We start from the raw sequence: 15,877 nt of genomic DNA on the forward strand, positions 1-15,877 counted from the left end.
CTCACCGATGATTTGAGTAGGTATGGGTATATCTACTTGATGAAGCACAAATCTGAGACGTTTGAAAAGTTCAAGGAATTTCAGAGTGAGGTTGAGAATCAACGTGACAGAAAAATTAAATGTCTATGATCTGATCGTGGAGGAGAATATTTGAGTCACAAATTTGGCACACACCTAAGGAAGTGTGGAATCGTTTCACAACTGATGCCGCCTGGCACACCGCAGCGCAACGGAGTGTCTGAACGTCGTAATCGCACTTTATTAGATATGGTACGATCTATGATGTCTCTCACCGACTTACCGCTATCATTCTGGGGATACGCATTAGAAACTGCAGCATTCACTTTAAATAGGGCACCGTCTAAATCCGTTGAGACGACACCGTATGAACTGTGGTTTGGCAAGAAACCTAAGTTGTCATTTCTTAAAGTTTGGGGATGCGATGCTTATGTGAAGAAACTTCAACCAGAAAAGCTCGAACCCAAAGCGGAGAAATGCGTATTCATAGGATACCCTGAGGAAACTATTGGGTATACCTTCTATCTTAGATCCGAAGGTAAAACCTTTGTTGCCAAGAACGGATCCTTTCTAGAAAAAGAGTTTCTCTCGAAAGAAGTAAGTGGGAGGAAGGTAGAACTTGATGAGGTAATTACACCCCCTCTCGAACAGGAAAGTAGCGCAACGCAAGAAGTTGTTCCTGTGGTGCCTACACCGACTGAAGATGAAGTTAATGATGATGATCATGAAGCTTCGGATCAAGTTACTACTGAACCGCGAAGGTCCACAAGGGTACGCCCCGCACCAGAGTGGTACGGCAACCCTGTGATGGAAATCATGTTGTTAGACAACGGTGAACCTTCGAACTATGAAGAAGCGATGGCGGGCCCGGATTCCAACAAATGGCTTGAGGCCATGAAATCCGAGATAGGATCCATGTATGAGAACAAAGTATGGACTTTGGTGGACTTGCCCGATGACCGGCGAGCCATAGAAAATAAATGGATCTTCAAGAAGAAGACTGATGCAAACGGTAATGTAACCGTTTACAAAGCTCGACTTGTCGCAAAGGGTTTTCGACAGATTCAAGGAGTTGAATACGAAGAGACTTTCTCTCCCGTAGCGAAGCTGAAATCAGTCCGAATCATGTTAGCAATTGCCGCCTTTTATGATTATGAAATTTGGCAAATGGACGTCAAAACGGCGTTCCTTAACGGGAACCTTAAGGAAGAGTTGTATATGATGCAACCAGAAGGTTTTGTCGACCCTAAGGGTGCTAACAAAGTATGCAAGCTCCAGCGCTCCATCTATGGGCTGGTGCAAGCATCTTGGAGTTGGAGCATTCGCTTTAATGAAGTGATTAAAGCGTTTGGGTTCATACAGGTTTACGGAGAAGCCCGTCTGTACAAGAAAGTGAGTGGGAGCTCTGTAGCTTTCCTCGTACTATATGTGGATGACATATTATTGATGGGGAATGATATAGAGATGTTGGAGAGCATAAAGGCCTATTTGAACAAGAGTTTTTCAATGAAGGACCTTGGAGAAGCTGCATACATATTAGGCATCAAGATCTATAAAGATAGATCGAGACGCCTCATAGGTCTTTCGCAAAGTACATACCTTGACAAGATATTGAAGAAGTTCAATATGGAAAACTCAAAGAAAGGGTTCTTGCCAGTTTTGCAAGGTATGAGATTGAGTAAGACTCAGTCGCCGACCACGGCAGCAGATAGAGAGAAGATGAGTTCTGTCCCCTACGCTTCAGCCGTGGGCTCTCTAATGTATGTCATGCTGTGTACCAGACCTGATATAAACCTTGCCATAAGCTTGGTAGGGAGGTACCAAAGTAATCCCGGTGTGGAACACTGGACAGCGGTCAAGAATATCCTTAAGTACCTGAAAAGGACTAAGGAAATGTTTCTCGTTTATGGAGGTGACGAAGAGCTCGTCGTAAAGGGTTACGTCGATGCTAGCTTCGACACAGATCCGGATGACTCTAAGTCACAAACCGGATACGTATATGTGTTAAATGGTGGGGCAGTGAGCTGGTGCAGCAGCAAGCAAGAAGTCGTGGCAGCATCTACATGTGAAGCGGAGTACATAGCTGCTTCAGAAGCGGCTCATGAAGGAATTTGGATGAAGGAGCTCATCACCGACCTTGGAGTGGTTCCAAGCGCGTCGGGTCCTATGACACTCTTCTGTGATAACACTGGAGCCATTGCCATAGCCAAAGAGCCCAGGTTCCACCGGAAGACGAAGCACATCAAGCGCCGCTACAACTCCATCCAGGACCATGTCCAGAGTGGAGTGATAGATATTTGTAAAGTACACACAGATCTGAATATTGCAGACCCGTTGACTAAACCTCTTCCACGAGCAAAACATGATCAGCACCATAATGCTATGGGTGTTCGATACATCACAATGTAACTAGATTATTGACTCTAGTGCAAGTGGGAGACTGTTGGATATATGCCCTAGAGGCAATAATAAAATGGTTATTATCATATTTCCTTGTTCATGATAATCGTCTATCGTTCATGCTATAATTGTATTAACAGGAAACAGTAATACATGTGTGAATGAATAGATCACAATGTGTCCCTAGCAAGCCTCTAGTTGGCTAGCTCGTTAGTCAATAGATGATCATGGTTTCCTGATCATGGACATTGGATGTCATTGATAACGGGATTACATCATTGGGAGAATGATGTGGTGGACAAGACCCAATCCTAAGCCTAGCACTAGATCGTATTGTTCGTATGCTAATGCTTTTCTAATGTCAAGTATCTTTTCCTTCGACCGTGAGATTGTGCAACTCCCGGATACCGTAGGAGTGCTTTGGGTGTATCAAACGTCACAACGTAACTGGGTGACTATAAAGGTGCACTACGGGTACCTCTGAAAGTGTCTGTTGGGTTGGCACGAATCGAGATCGGGATTTGTCACTCCGTGTGATGGAGAGGTATCTCTGGGCCCACTCGGTAGAACATCATCATGAGCTCAATGTGACTAAGGAGTTAGTCACACGATGACGTGCTACGGAACGAGTAAAGAGACTTACCGGTAACGAGATTGAACAAGGTATAGGTATACCGACGATCGAATCTCGGGCAAGTTCTATACCGACAGACAAAGGGAATCGTATACGGGATTGATTGAATCCTTGACATCGTGGTTCATCCGATGAGATCATCGTGGAGCTAGTGGGAGCCACCATGGGTATCCAGACCCCGCTGATGGTTATTGGCCAGAGAGGTGTCTCGGTCATGTCTGCCTGTCTCCCGAACCCGTAGGGTCTACACACTTAAGGCTCGATGACTCTAGGGTTATAGGGAATTGTTGTACGAGGTTATAGAAAGTTGTTCGGAGTCTCGGATGAGATCCCGGACGTCACGAGGAGCTCCGAAATGGTCCGGAGGTAAAGATTGATATATAGGACGGATGGTTTCGGACATCACCGGTAACGTACCGGGACCACCGGGACCACCGGAGGTGGTCCCGGGGGACCACCGAAGGGGGGTGACGACCCCGGGAGGCTAGATGTGCTAAGTGGGGAAGGGAACCAGCCCCTAAGTGGGCTGGTGCGCCCCACCCAGCCCATGTGCACCAGAAAAAAGGGGAAAGGGGGGAACCCTAACTTAGGTGGGCCTTAGGCCCACCAGAGGGGTGCGCCACCCCTCCTCCTTGCCCTGGCCGCCACACCCCCCATCTGGGAGGGCTGTCGCACCCCCTAGGGTGGGAACCCTAGGGGTGGCACCCCCTCTCCCCTTCCCCTATATATAGTGGGCACTTTTGGCCTTTGGAGGACACGGTTTTCCCTCTCCCTCGGCGCAGCCCTGCACTTCTTCCTCCTCCTCTCTGCCTGCGCTTGGCGAAGCCCTGCCGGGAGACCTCGTCTCTCTACCAACACCACGCCGTCGTGTTGCTGGTCTTCTTCCCCAACCTCTACCTCCTCCTTGCTGGATCAAGGTGCGGGAGACGTCACCGGGCTGCACGTGTGTTGAACGCGGAGGTGCCGTTGTTCGGCACTAGATCGGAATCGCTGCAAGTACGACTCCATCAACCGCGTTCTAGCAACGCTTCCGCTTAGCGATCTTCAAAGGTACGAAGATGCTCTTACCCCTCTCTCGTTGCTGGTCTCTCCATAGGAAGATTTGAACATGCGTAGGAATTTTTTTGAATTTATGCTGCGTTACCCAACAATTTCTTGGCTTCTTGCATATCTTCGGGACTGAGGAATAGAATACCTCTTTTCTTAGGAGTTGGCTTAGGAGGTGGTTCGGGAATAGTCCAAGCATTATCGTTGATCAAGATGTTATTTAGTAGGATCTCAGCTTGTTCTACAGTTTGTTCCCTAAAAACACAACCGGCACAACTATCTAAGTGGTCTCTAGAAGCATCGGTAAGTCCGTTATAGAAGATATCCAGTATCTCGTTCTTCTTAAGAGGGTGATCAGGCAAAGCATTCTGTAGCTGGATGAGCCTCCCGCAAGCTTGTGGGAGACTCTCTTCTTTGAGTTGAGCAAAGTTGTATATTTCCTGCAAGGCAGCTTGCTTCTTATGGGCAGGGAAATATTTCTCACAAAAGTAATAGACCATATCCTGGGGACTACTCACACATCCAGGAGCAAGAGAAGTGAACCAGGCTTTAGCGTCATCCTTTAGAGAGAAAGGAAACAACTTAAGGATATAGTAGTAGCGGATCTTCTCCTCATTAGTGAAAAGGGTGGATATATCGTGTAGTTTGGTAAGATGGGCTACGACCGTCTCAGACTCATAACCATGGAAAGGATCAGATTCGACTAAAGAGATTATCTCAGGGTCGACAGAGAATTCATAATCCTCATCGGTGATAAAGATAGGTGAAGTGGCAAACTTCGGGTCGTATTTCATCCTAGCTTTCAGAGATTTTTCCTTCCACTTGAGAAGTAATTTCTCAGCGTCATAGGCATCCTTACACGCAAGAAAATCCTCAGCTATCTCTCCCTCCATAACATAACCCTCAGGTATATCAGGCAATTCATATCTAGGAGAGCTAGATCTAGCAGGAGCAAAAGCAGGTTCTATCTCAATAGTATCGACAGTTTCAGAAGCATCACGAGCATTGACAGTAACTCTAGCAATATGAGCATCAAGGAATACCCCTAGTGGCATATCAGGCAAAGTAGTATCTCTAGCAGTATCAAGCATAGCATCATCAGGCAAAAATAGCATCTCTAGCATCATCAGGCAAAGCAGTATCAAGCATAGCATCTCTAGCAGTATCAGGCATATCATCTCTAGCAGTATCAGGCATAGTATCTCTAGCAGTATCAGGCATAGCATCTCTAACAGTATCAGGCACATGCAACATATCAAGATTTCTAGCAGGAGGTGGTGTCGCAAACTTACTCATAACTGAAGGTGAATCAAGTGTAGAGCTAGATGGAAGTTCCTTACCTTCCCTCGTAGTTGAGGGCAAGACTTTGGTTTTCGGATCTTTCAGATTCTTCATAGTGATCAGCATATATAAATCCCAAGTGACTCAGAGAATATAGCTATCCCTTCCCCGGGAACGGCGCCAGAAAAATGTTGTTGACGTGCAACTATTCCTGACTTGATGCCTCCACGGCAACGGAGCCAGAAAAGAGCTGCTTCCAGTTGCTCAACAATTAGAAATTGTCTTGCAATAGTCCACCGACGCGTGGGATCGTGGCAGTTTTCAAGGGTAGAGTATTCAACCCAAATTTGTTGGTTCGCGTGACGGGAAGTGAAAGAATATTCTCAAGTATTAGCAGCTGAATGTGTCAGATTCAACCACACCTGAAAGATTAGTGTCTGCAAGCAAGGCATGAGTAGCAAAGTAGTATGATAGCAACGGTGCCAGAAACGATTTGTTGACGGCAGACTATTCCTAACTGTTGTATCAATGGCGCCAGTAAGTTGCCCGTGGACGAGAAATATTCTTTCCCGGCAACGGTGCCAGAAAAAATATTGTAGCAGGTAGCAGCAGTGTAACGAGTAACAATAGTGGCAAGGAACAACAATAGTGACAGCAGTACCAAGTAGCAGTAGTAGCGAGTAACAACAGTAGTAAGTAACAGTAGTAGCAACAGTAGTGGCAGCAACAGCACGACAAAGCGAGTAACAGTAGCAGCAACAGTAGTAACAGCAGCAGAGCAAAACAAGTAACAACAACAGTGGGATAAACTCGTAGGCAATGGGTCGGCGGTTCGTTGGATGACATTCATCATTCAACAGTTAACACGGAGAGATATGTGGCTAGCTCCCGTTCGTCAATGTGATGTAGGCATGCATTCCGTGTGTAGTCATACGTGCTTAGCGAAAAGAACTTGCATGACATCTATTGTCCATCCCTCCCATGGCAGCGGGGTCCAAATGGATACTACAGGATATTAAGGTTCTCCTTTTAGTAAAGAACCGGACCAACGCATTAGCACTTGGTGAACACATGAAGTCCTCAAACTATGGTCATCATCGGGAGTGGTTCCGGATATTGTCACTCCGAGGTTGCCGGATCATAACACATAACAGGTAACTACAACTTGCAAGATCGGATCTAAAACACACATATATTGGTGACAACATAATAATTTCAGATCTGAAATCTTGGCACTCGGGCCCTAGTGACAAGCATTAAGCATGGCAAAGTAGTAGCAACATCAATCTCAGAACATAGTGGATACTAGGGATCAATCCCCGTCGAAACTAACTCGATTACATGATAGATCTCATCCTACTCATCACCGCCCAGCGAGTCGACGGATAGATTATCGCGAACGATGAAGACCTTCATGGAGTTGGAGAGGAAGAAGATTGACGATGACGATGGCGACAATCTCCTTGACCCGGAGCCCAAAACGGACTCCAGATCTGCCCTCCAGATGAAGAACGGGATGTGGCGGCGCCTCTGGATCGAAAACGCGATGAAATCTTCTCTCTTGATTTTTTCCGGGACGAAAGGAAATAAATAGCGCTGGAGTTGGGGGCGGCAGAGCCACGTGGGCCCCACAAGCTTGATTGTCGCGGCCAGGGGGGAGGCCGCGGCGTCAGGGCTTGTGGCCCACTGGCCCGTCCCCTCCGGTGGATCTTTGCGCATGTATTTTTCATATTTTCCAAAAATATTCTCCGTAAATTTTCAGGACATTCCGAGAACTTTCATTTCTGCACAAAAACAACACCATGGCAATTCTGCTGAAAATAGCGTCAGTCCGGGTTAGTTTCATTCAAATCATGCAAATTAGAGCCCAAAATAAGGACACAATAGTTTGGAAAAGTAGATACGATGAAGACGTATCAGGGACCTGCGTAGTTGGGTGGTTTTTCTCCACCGGTTTCCTGTTGTGTTGCGTTCACACATGTAGGAAAAAAATCGATGGATTGATTCCTTCCATCAATGGTGTGGAACGAAACAAAGAAAAAAACCGATGAAGGGGGAGTCGCATCTATCGATGGGAGGTGTACCAACGAAGTACAAACTCTCCTTTTAGAAGTAGAGATTAATTAGGTTCATAATGGAATTTGTTTACAATGCATCATGATTTACGTGTCAGTTTTTTTAATATCCATTATTTATTTCGAGAAGAAAATTGCACTCATGAAGAGATCTATTGATTTGGTTAATTTGAAAAAGCTAGATCCATGATTTTTTTTATGTTAGAAAAATACTAATTTGTAAGGATAGAATGAAGATAAAATAAACCGATGAATTTTCTTTATAAAAACACTAATAAAAGGATCGGCTGATTTTGTCAATTTAGGAAAGTTTGATCCATGATTTTTTGTATGCGATTAATTTTTCCGTGATCTGTAGAAAAATTAACCAAATCAATCAAAGATCACGGATCAAACTTTCTTAAGTTGACCTCTCCTTCACAAAAATAAAGAAACATGTGCATGACACTTGCACCCAAGCTGCTACCACTACTAGTAAGCTTTTCAATTAACCCCAAGTTTAGTTTAGCTTGCAAACTACGACGCCATGATGCGACAGGCCCAAGAAAAGAAGCACCGCACCAGAGAAAAGAACACATACAAATACCGAAAAAGAGTTTCCCCCACTTTGTATTACAAAGCAACCAACCGATACAATCAACAGCAGGTGCTGGGGCGGAAGCAACACAGTCACACCCAAAAGAAACGAAAGAGAAACAACAAGAGAAAAAATGCCGACAACGACGGATCAACGAAAACGAAGAAGCTTCACGACCACTGCGCCCACCGAAGATCTCCCACCAAGCTACAAGGCTCCGAAGCACCGGTAGCAATCAACACCTCCAAGAAGGACCGCGACGATGACGACGCTGCTGCCAAGGGTTTCCCCCGGTACTTGACGAGGCAAGAGGAAGGGTTGCCCCCGACGCCCTCCAGGAAGGTCCGGCGGCACCCACAAGCGTCGTCGCGTCGATGTCGGCCAGGCCGACAGGGGTTTCCCCCGATCCCAACCTTCACCTCGGATGCTCCAGAGCCTGCCACCAAAGCGACCCCATCTTACGCCACCGCGGTCATGAAGCCTCCATGCCGTCTCACCACGACACCATGAAGTGAGGCCTGCACAGCGGGGAATAGGAGCTGGGACTAGGGGCCACAACACCGTCGCCACGCGGGAGGGTACAACCTCCACCGTCGACGACGGCAGCCGACCGGGCACAATAGCAGGAGCATACCAGGCCCGGTCGGGCTCTCCACGCCCGTAAAGCTCCCGCCATCGCGCTTTAGCAGGCGCGCCTTCGGCGTCGTCGCTCCCCGTCCGAGCTGCTCCTCCTCCTCACCACACAGACGACGATGAAGCCACGTCGGGAGCCGGCCCGCTAGGACCCAGATGGGCCCCACAAGGCCTAGATCTGGGCCGGGGGCGCGCCACCAGCCAACCTGCGTCACCACGCCGTCTCATCGCCAAGGGGCAACACCACCATCTCACGCGTCGCCGCCCACTGTTGCCGGGTCGTCGGACCGTCGTCGAGCCGAGGAGCACCACCGCCGCCCCCATACCCCGGGCAAGGAGGCGCGCGCGGGGACAGGCAGTCCTGCCGCCGCCAACACCACCCGGCCAAGCGTCGGGGGCGGCCGTCGACGGCGGCAGGAAGGGAAGGAGGAGGAGGGAGGCCGAAGAGGGGCGGAGCTCGCGCCGCCCCGGGGCGGATCCGGGAGGGGGAGGGGGGAGGGGTGCGGGGATAGCCGACGACGACGGCGACAGCGGGGGGGGGGGGGGGGGAGGGGGGAGTGAACCCTAGGAGTCGCGGGAGCACCAGGTGAGAACACATACAAATCCTCCCCTAGAAACTTTTATACTCCCGTCTTTCCAAATACCTCCTCCCTTTTTAAATACTACTCGTATCTCTTAGAGCTACGTATGAATATATATAGACATATTTTAAAATACATATTCATTTATTTTTATTTTGTATGTAGTCTTCTAATAAAATTTTAAAAAAAACTTATATCTACGAATGGAGCGAGTATATGTATTTTATAGATATTTTATCAGGGGACTATATATGAAACAAAATAAATAAATTAACATTGTAAAATATGTCTATATATATCCAAACTGTTTTTTAGCTTGCTAAAACGACTTATATTATGAAACCGAGGAAGCATTTAGGAAAGGAGGAATATTATCTATTACCGTATTATCTACCCCTTCGTTCCTAAATATAAGTCTTTTTAAAGGTTTCATTAGTGAACTATATACGGATGTATATAGACATACTTTAGAGTGTAGATTCATTCATTTTGTTCTGTATGTAGACACCTACTGAAATCTTTTAAAAGACTTATACTCCCTCCGTTCCAAAATAACTGTCTTAAGCTTAGTACAACTTTGTACTAGAGTTAATATAAAGTTGAAACAGTTATTTTGGGACAGATGGAGTATTTAGGAACGGAGGGAGTAGCAAGTAAAAAAACACATGGAAGCTCGGTGGTGCTACCATGCATTCTCCAAGCAAGCAAGCAAGAAAAAATGCACGCACGAAGTTCACCTTTCTCCTGTGCTGATGATGGACGCAGGGTCGCCAGTTTGACTCATCACAGCGCCCGTGCCTCGGGACTCCCCCAGCCACGCCTTCCCTCCCCGCGGCTTGCGCCCACATCCACCACGCTGACAACCCGGGCCCACAAGCCCCACCCGCCTGTACGTCAGGTCACCCATCTCGGATTCTCGGTAGGCGACGAGCGGAAAGAAACCCAGACCAGGGCATGGAGCGGCCCGGCGGGGACGCCGACGCGCGGGCCCGCGCACGGGCGGGGCCACGGCCGCATCGGGCCGCACGGAGCCCGCCCCCATCGGAGCCAGTGAAAGGGGAGCGGGCGTGGGAGCGGGACGGCAGACCCGAGGAGGAGAAGGCGCTCGGCTCGGCACGCACAGTCGCACCACGCGCTAGCAGACAGCCGCAGCAGTGGGAAGAGAGGAGAAGCAGAAGAAGAACAAGAACAGCAAGGAGGAGAGAGAGAGAGCAACAAGAGGTAAGAGCTTTTTCCCTCCCCGCTTTCTCGCAACGGCGGCGCGCCTTCGATCCGCTCTTCCAGCTCTTGCTCCTCCTGCAGAAGAGATCATTGCCTGTTCTTCTTGGATATCCGCAGCGTCTGTCCGTTAGAGAGGGGGAAGAATCGATAGACAGATAGAGATTTTTGTTCTTTGAATCGGTGAATGTAGGAGTGAGAATGTGGGGGAGAGAGGCCGAGGGATTTGGCATCGGGCGCCCTCGGTTTTCTCCATGGTTTCTTGAGCGGGAGGAGTTATCAATGCCAGAGTTGAAGAAAAGCTTCTGCCTTTTTAGCGTCCCCGCTTTGCAGTTCGTTCAGATTTTATTAGATGCTCTCGATCTTTTGTTTCTCGTGTTCCAAGGTCTTTGGAACAAGTTATTTTCCTTTTGAATCTCTTGAACCCAGACCTCCCCTCGTTCTTGCTGCCTGCAAATCCACGAATAAATGCCCCTCTCAGTACCGGTACTGCCTGTACATTGTACAATATCCGTGCTCCAGTCCGCCATCAATCCGTTGCAAGTTTCTACCAAAAACAAATCTGCGCGGTGCTTCAATGGCAATCATCTTTTCGAGCAAACGTTCCTCCTCCTCCTCCTGCCCTAGTTCTTCCCCATCCATCAATGCATTTCTCCTCCACTCCACCTGCAACAGCAGGATCTACCAGCCTCCTACTACGCTCATTGGGGACAGATTCATAATAATAATAAAGCCTCATTATCACCACATGCCCCTGCTCTGTAACTGTGCAAGTTACCGCACCGCAGCCTCTGGAATTTTTCACCCCCATTTCTTTACTCCCTGCGATGCCATGCGATTGCTCCAATCCATGAAAAGCTGGCTGGCTGGCTCCCATTATTGTTCCCCACCCTGGAAAGCAGTAATGGATGCCCATCTCAGCCCCTGGTGTTCGCTGTGCCGGTTGCATGAATCAAGGGTGGTTTGCCATGTCTGCAATATTTTAGGGTTGTAGTGGGAGTAGGTTTGCTGCCGTTTGCTGGATTCCTTCAACCTGACGGCTCCTTGGATAGGACCAACCTCAGTCCTTGTGTGCAGTGCAGCCTGGTGTACTGTTACCTCTGCCTGAGGCTATAGGGCGTTTGAGGTTGCACATTTTTTAATTTGGGCATAAAGAGGAATGACCTAGCACTAGCACCACACTTCTTTTTCACCTTTCATGAACTGTAACTATATCAGGTTAATTAGTCCCTCTGCCATTTTTTCTCTTGGCATTTCAACTGTGCTGAATTGCCTTTTTTTTTTTAAAAACTTTGCACTGGTGGTGATCTGCGTCCTCTGATTTTTTATGACCTTCTACTGCAGTTATGTCAAGCCAATCGGCAACCATGTATTTACTCTCTGTACTAAGTTTCATGTTTGAGTTATAGCATGTTAACCTCGGCACTGTGGTGATTTTTGCAGGAGTTGAGTGAGGGCACAAGGATTTGGTGAGGGATCTCATCATGCAGAACTCAAAAACCAGGTAGCTTTCATGTGTTTCTTCCTTCCTTCCTTTTGTGCATGTGTTTGTTTGCCAAAGCACATCTGCAGTTCTTTCTACACATGCATGTGCGTCTCTGCGCCAGTGTCCACCACCTCGGTGGACAGCAGTATCCAAATGATGGCATATCGTTTGTAGTATTAAATGGGTCTAATGTACTGGGACCAGTGCAGGTCAAAATAGCCATTTACTTCTGCATAGTGAAATAATATTTACAGATCTTGTGTTGTTGACTAGGCTTTTCTTTCTTTATCTTTGTCAAGCCACTAAGATAGTTGTGTGATTTGGATCCATTTGGTGGTAGCATATTAGCAGCACTGTAAAATAGACCTGTTTTCTATTGCAAGTGAAGGTTCTCAGTCACTGGTACCATTATCATTTTGGTTTGAAATGAATAACCAAACTGGCATCAGCAAAGCTGCTGAGCATACATACTAATTAATATTATGCTCTGTTCATCTTTTTATACAAATACTAGCATTATATATGTACTTTATACTAAGATTTTGTGCCGTTCTGTGTTCAGTAGGAATGGCTCTTCAGATGCTCCGCAGAGGACGTCTCCAGCAACTCCACGGTCGTCTCGTGTGGCGAAAACTGGAGGGAATGAAACTGATTCCGCAGGGATCACACCAACAAGAACACCTACAGAGAGGAGTCCAAAGGTCATCGAGCGTCGTTCCCCACGGAGCCCAGTTACTGAGGTATGCTGATTGCCCTTACTGGATCTAAATTTGCTGCTTTCTGTTCAGTTAAAAAACAGTCTGACATTCCAAACTACCCCTTTCAATGTTTTTTACAAGAACCGAACTTCCATTTCTCAAAAAGCCTTGTACATTGCAATGTACCCCTTGCCGTTGCATCACATGTGCTTGTGTACAATTAGCTATCCTAGAAGCAGGCTTTAGCATCTATAATCAGTTCAGCACTGGAAAATGCAGAATCTTTTGCAGCAAGCTTCATTTATACTTTTCCTTAATTAATACTGTCTACATTCACTTTTCAGAAGAAGCGCCCAAGTAGGCTAACTGAGCTGGACTCTAAGGTCAACCAGCTCCAAGATGAGCTGAAGAAGACCAAGGAACAGTTGAGTGCATCAGAGGCACGAAGGTGCCAAGCACAGCAGGAGGCCGAAGAAGCAAAGAAGCAGGGACAGGATGTGTCGTTGAAGCTGGAGGAGTCGCAGTGCCAGCTTGTCAATCTCTCAGCAGCAGAGGAGTCCCGTCTCCAGGAGCTGCGCAAGATCCAACAGGAGCGTGACCGCACCTGGCAGGCCGAGCTTGAGGCATTTCAGAAACAGCAGTCAGTGGATGCCGCTGCACTCAGCTCGGCCTTGTCTGAGATCCAGAGGCTGAAGTTGCAGCTGGAGGTGACAGTGCAATCTGATACAGCCCGTGCCAAGCAATGTGAGCATGCGGACTCTGAGCTTGAAGCGCTGAAGCAGGAGATGGAGCTCAGGCTTGCAACGATTGAAGCCCTGAAAGTAAATATCAGTGAAAGTGACAAGGCTGCAGCTGATGCGAATGCCATGGCAACTGAGACCAAGCTGCAGCTTGAGACTGCAAAGGCCACCATTGACACACTCCTAGCTGAAGGTGCCCGGTTGCAAGAATGCCTGAAGTCAAAGGACATAGAGCTCGGTGAGTCTAAAGCTCGGGTAGTAGCACTTGAGGAAGATCTGAAGAAGGCACATGCTGCAGGTAATGAAATTCTGGACGAGGCACAGGCAGGCAATGCCAATGGTGGCTTTGGCAGTCCGTTGACTGAAGTTCTGAAGAAGAGCCCACATCCCACCAGTGACATCAATGGAAGTCCTGACCCAGAGATTGAGCACTTGCGGATGGCGCTTGAGGTGGCAGAGATGAGGTACCAGGAGGAGCAAACTCGGCTGACCTTCGAGACAAAGACAGTCTATGAGATGCTGGAGAATGTTAAGTCTGAGTGTACGCGCCAAGTGTGTGATATTGAGCTCAAGCTGAAGAGCAAGAATGACGAGCTCATGGCAGCGCAGGCAGCACTTACAGGCAAGGCGCAGGAGGACCTTCACAGGTCAGACGGGCTGAGCGAAATGCAGCCGGAGCTGGAGGCGAAGCTGATGAAGTCGATCACAGACATCGCGGAGCTCAAGGCAAACCTGATGGACAAGGAGAACGCGCTGCAGAGCCTGGTGGAGGAGAACGAGACCCTCAAGTCGGAGGCGGGCAAGAAGGAGGCAGACGTGCAGCAGCGGTACGAGGCGGCGGTGGCGGAGCTGGAGCTAGCCAAGGCGGCGGAGCAGGACGTGCGGATGCGGCTCGGGTACGTGACGGAGGAGGCCGACAAGAGCAGCCGACGTGCCGCCCGGGCCTCGGAGCAGTTGGACGCCGCGCAGGCGGCGAGCACGGAGGCCGACGCGGAGCTGCGCCGGCTGCGCGTGCAGTCCGACCAGTGGCGCAAGGCTGCAGAGGCCGCCGCCGCTGCCCTTGCGGGTGGTGGCAACAATGGTGGCCGGATGGTGGAGAGGACCGGGTCGCTGGACACGGAGTACAACGGGTCGATCGGCGGGAAGCTGATGGGGTCACCGTTCTCGGACGAGGAGTCCCCCAAGCGGCGCAACAGCGGCGTGCTGCGGAGGATGAGCGGGCTGTGGAAGAAGGGGCCCAAGTGAAGAAGCTCATGAGACCGGACGAGACGACCGACCGACGAGAGGTAAGGTAAGAGTAGCAGCAAGATGACAACCAGATTCAGCAGAGCTGGTCAGTGATCACAGTAGCAGTCTAGTAGAGTTGCTGATGATGAGTAGTAGAAATCTATAGCTGAGCTTCTAGGGTTACTCACTAGGATGATGGATGTGATGGAATGGAGTGGAATGATAGATGGATATCTGTCCCTTCTTGTTTGGAGTTAGTTGAAAGAGAGAGAACCTGCTGTGGATTGTGGTGTCATCAGATCCTGGAGCAGCCGCTTTTGTTTGGCTGCCTGCATGCCTATGTTTGTTATGTTGAAAGAAACCACCTTGATGTTTAATTATCCTGTACTTACCATCTTAATTATTCCAGTTCTCTTCTTTTATGTTCAATCTTGCAACTCCCCCTATGTTGTCTCAGCATAGCTGGTCCGAAGCCTGGATAAAGGAGGAGAGTTGTGATAAGTTTAGCGAGCCAAAACAGAAGAATATAACGACCATTATGCGTCTGCAAAGATGCAAACCGCAAAAGAAAGTTCAGATTTGTACCGTGAGTAATCCTATAAACATTGGAAGTTGAGGTCGATGCAAACTTCAAAAGAAAGTTCAGATTTGTACAGTGAGTAATCCTATAAACATTTCATTGTTTGGAAGTTGAGGTCGACGCAGAAACCTATAAATATTTCATGGTATGGAAGTAGAGGGGCTACGCAGAAACCTGATTAGAGCTGGAGGTACGATGACAGTCGAGTGTCACGCACAATTTGTGGGTGTGAATGTTAAGAGTTTCACTGCTATCATCTGATGATGCCAAAACTGACCCAGAATTATGTCAAATGGCTTGCGAACGGCAGTAACAAATGTAGGTCCCTAAGCGTATCATATCAGGTAAAAATGTGTATTAAATGCAAGACATACTGGGTGCGCATAGATGAATAGCAATACACGCCGGCACTGTATTTCATCCTTGGTAGGCGATTAAGATTTTTTTAAACGGAAACAAAAGATTTGACTCATATACTTCCTCCGTCCGGAAATACTTATCCTAAAAATGCATATAACGGATGTATCTACAATTAAAATAAGTCTAGATACATTCATCTCTACGACAAGTATTTCCGGACGGAGGTAGTATTAAATAAGGAGGAGCAAGAGTTTGTTACAACACACCCAATTTACGTCATGACAATTATTCTCGCAATAAGAAAGACCCTAGGTTTTTAGCC

General features: G+C 48.0%; 1 protein-coding gene across 1 annotated transcript; it reads left to right on the forward strand.

Annotated features, from left to right (window-relative positions):
* The first annotated feature begins 10,323 nt into the window (after positions 1-10,323).
* LOC123405302 (interactor of constitutive active ROPs 2, chloroplastic) lies at positions 10,324-14,992 on the forward strand. The gene is made up of 4 exons (XM_045099065.1): positions 10,324-10,467; positions 11,908-11,968; positions 12,513-12,690; positions 12,993-14,992. Exons 2-4 carry the CDS (start codon positions 11,949-11,951, stop codon positions 14,631-14,633), a joined length of 1,839 nt encoding a protein of 612 aa, XP_044955000.1. The 5' UTR covers positions 10,324-10,467; positions 11,908-11,948; the 3' UTR covers positions 14,634-14,992.
* The last annotated feature ends 885 nt before the right edge of the window (positions 14,993-15,877 follow it).

Source organism: Hordeum vulgare, chromosome 1H, assembly GCF_904849725.1.
Source record: "Hordeum vulgare subsp. vulgare chromosome 1H, MorexV3_pseudomolecules_assembly, whole genome shotgun sequence".
Lineage (NCBI taxonomy): Eukaryota > Viridiplantae > Streptophyta > Magnoliopsida > Poales > Poaceae > Hordeum > Hordeum vulgare.

What these genes read in the sequence shown, in the direction of transcription:
- LOC123405302 (XM_045099065.1), top strand. Translation starts at nt 11,949, where the DNA reads ATGCAGAACTCAAAAACCAG. An exon ending in ATGCAGAACTCAAAAACCAG is followed by an intron (nt 11,969 to 12,512) that starts GTAGCTTTCATG and finishes TTCTGTGTTCAG; the next exon opens with TAGGAATGGCTCTTCAGATG. An exon ending in CACGGAGCCCAGTTACTGAG is followed by an intron (nt 12,691 to 12,992) that starts GTATGCTGATTG and finishes TTCACTTTTCAG; the next exon opens with AAGAAGCGCCCAAGTAGGCT.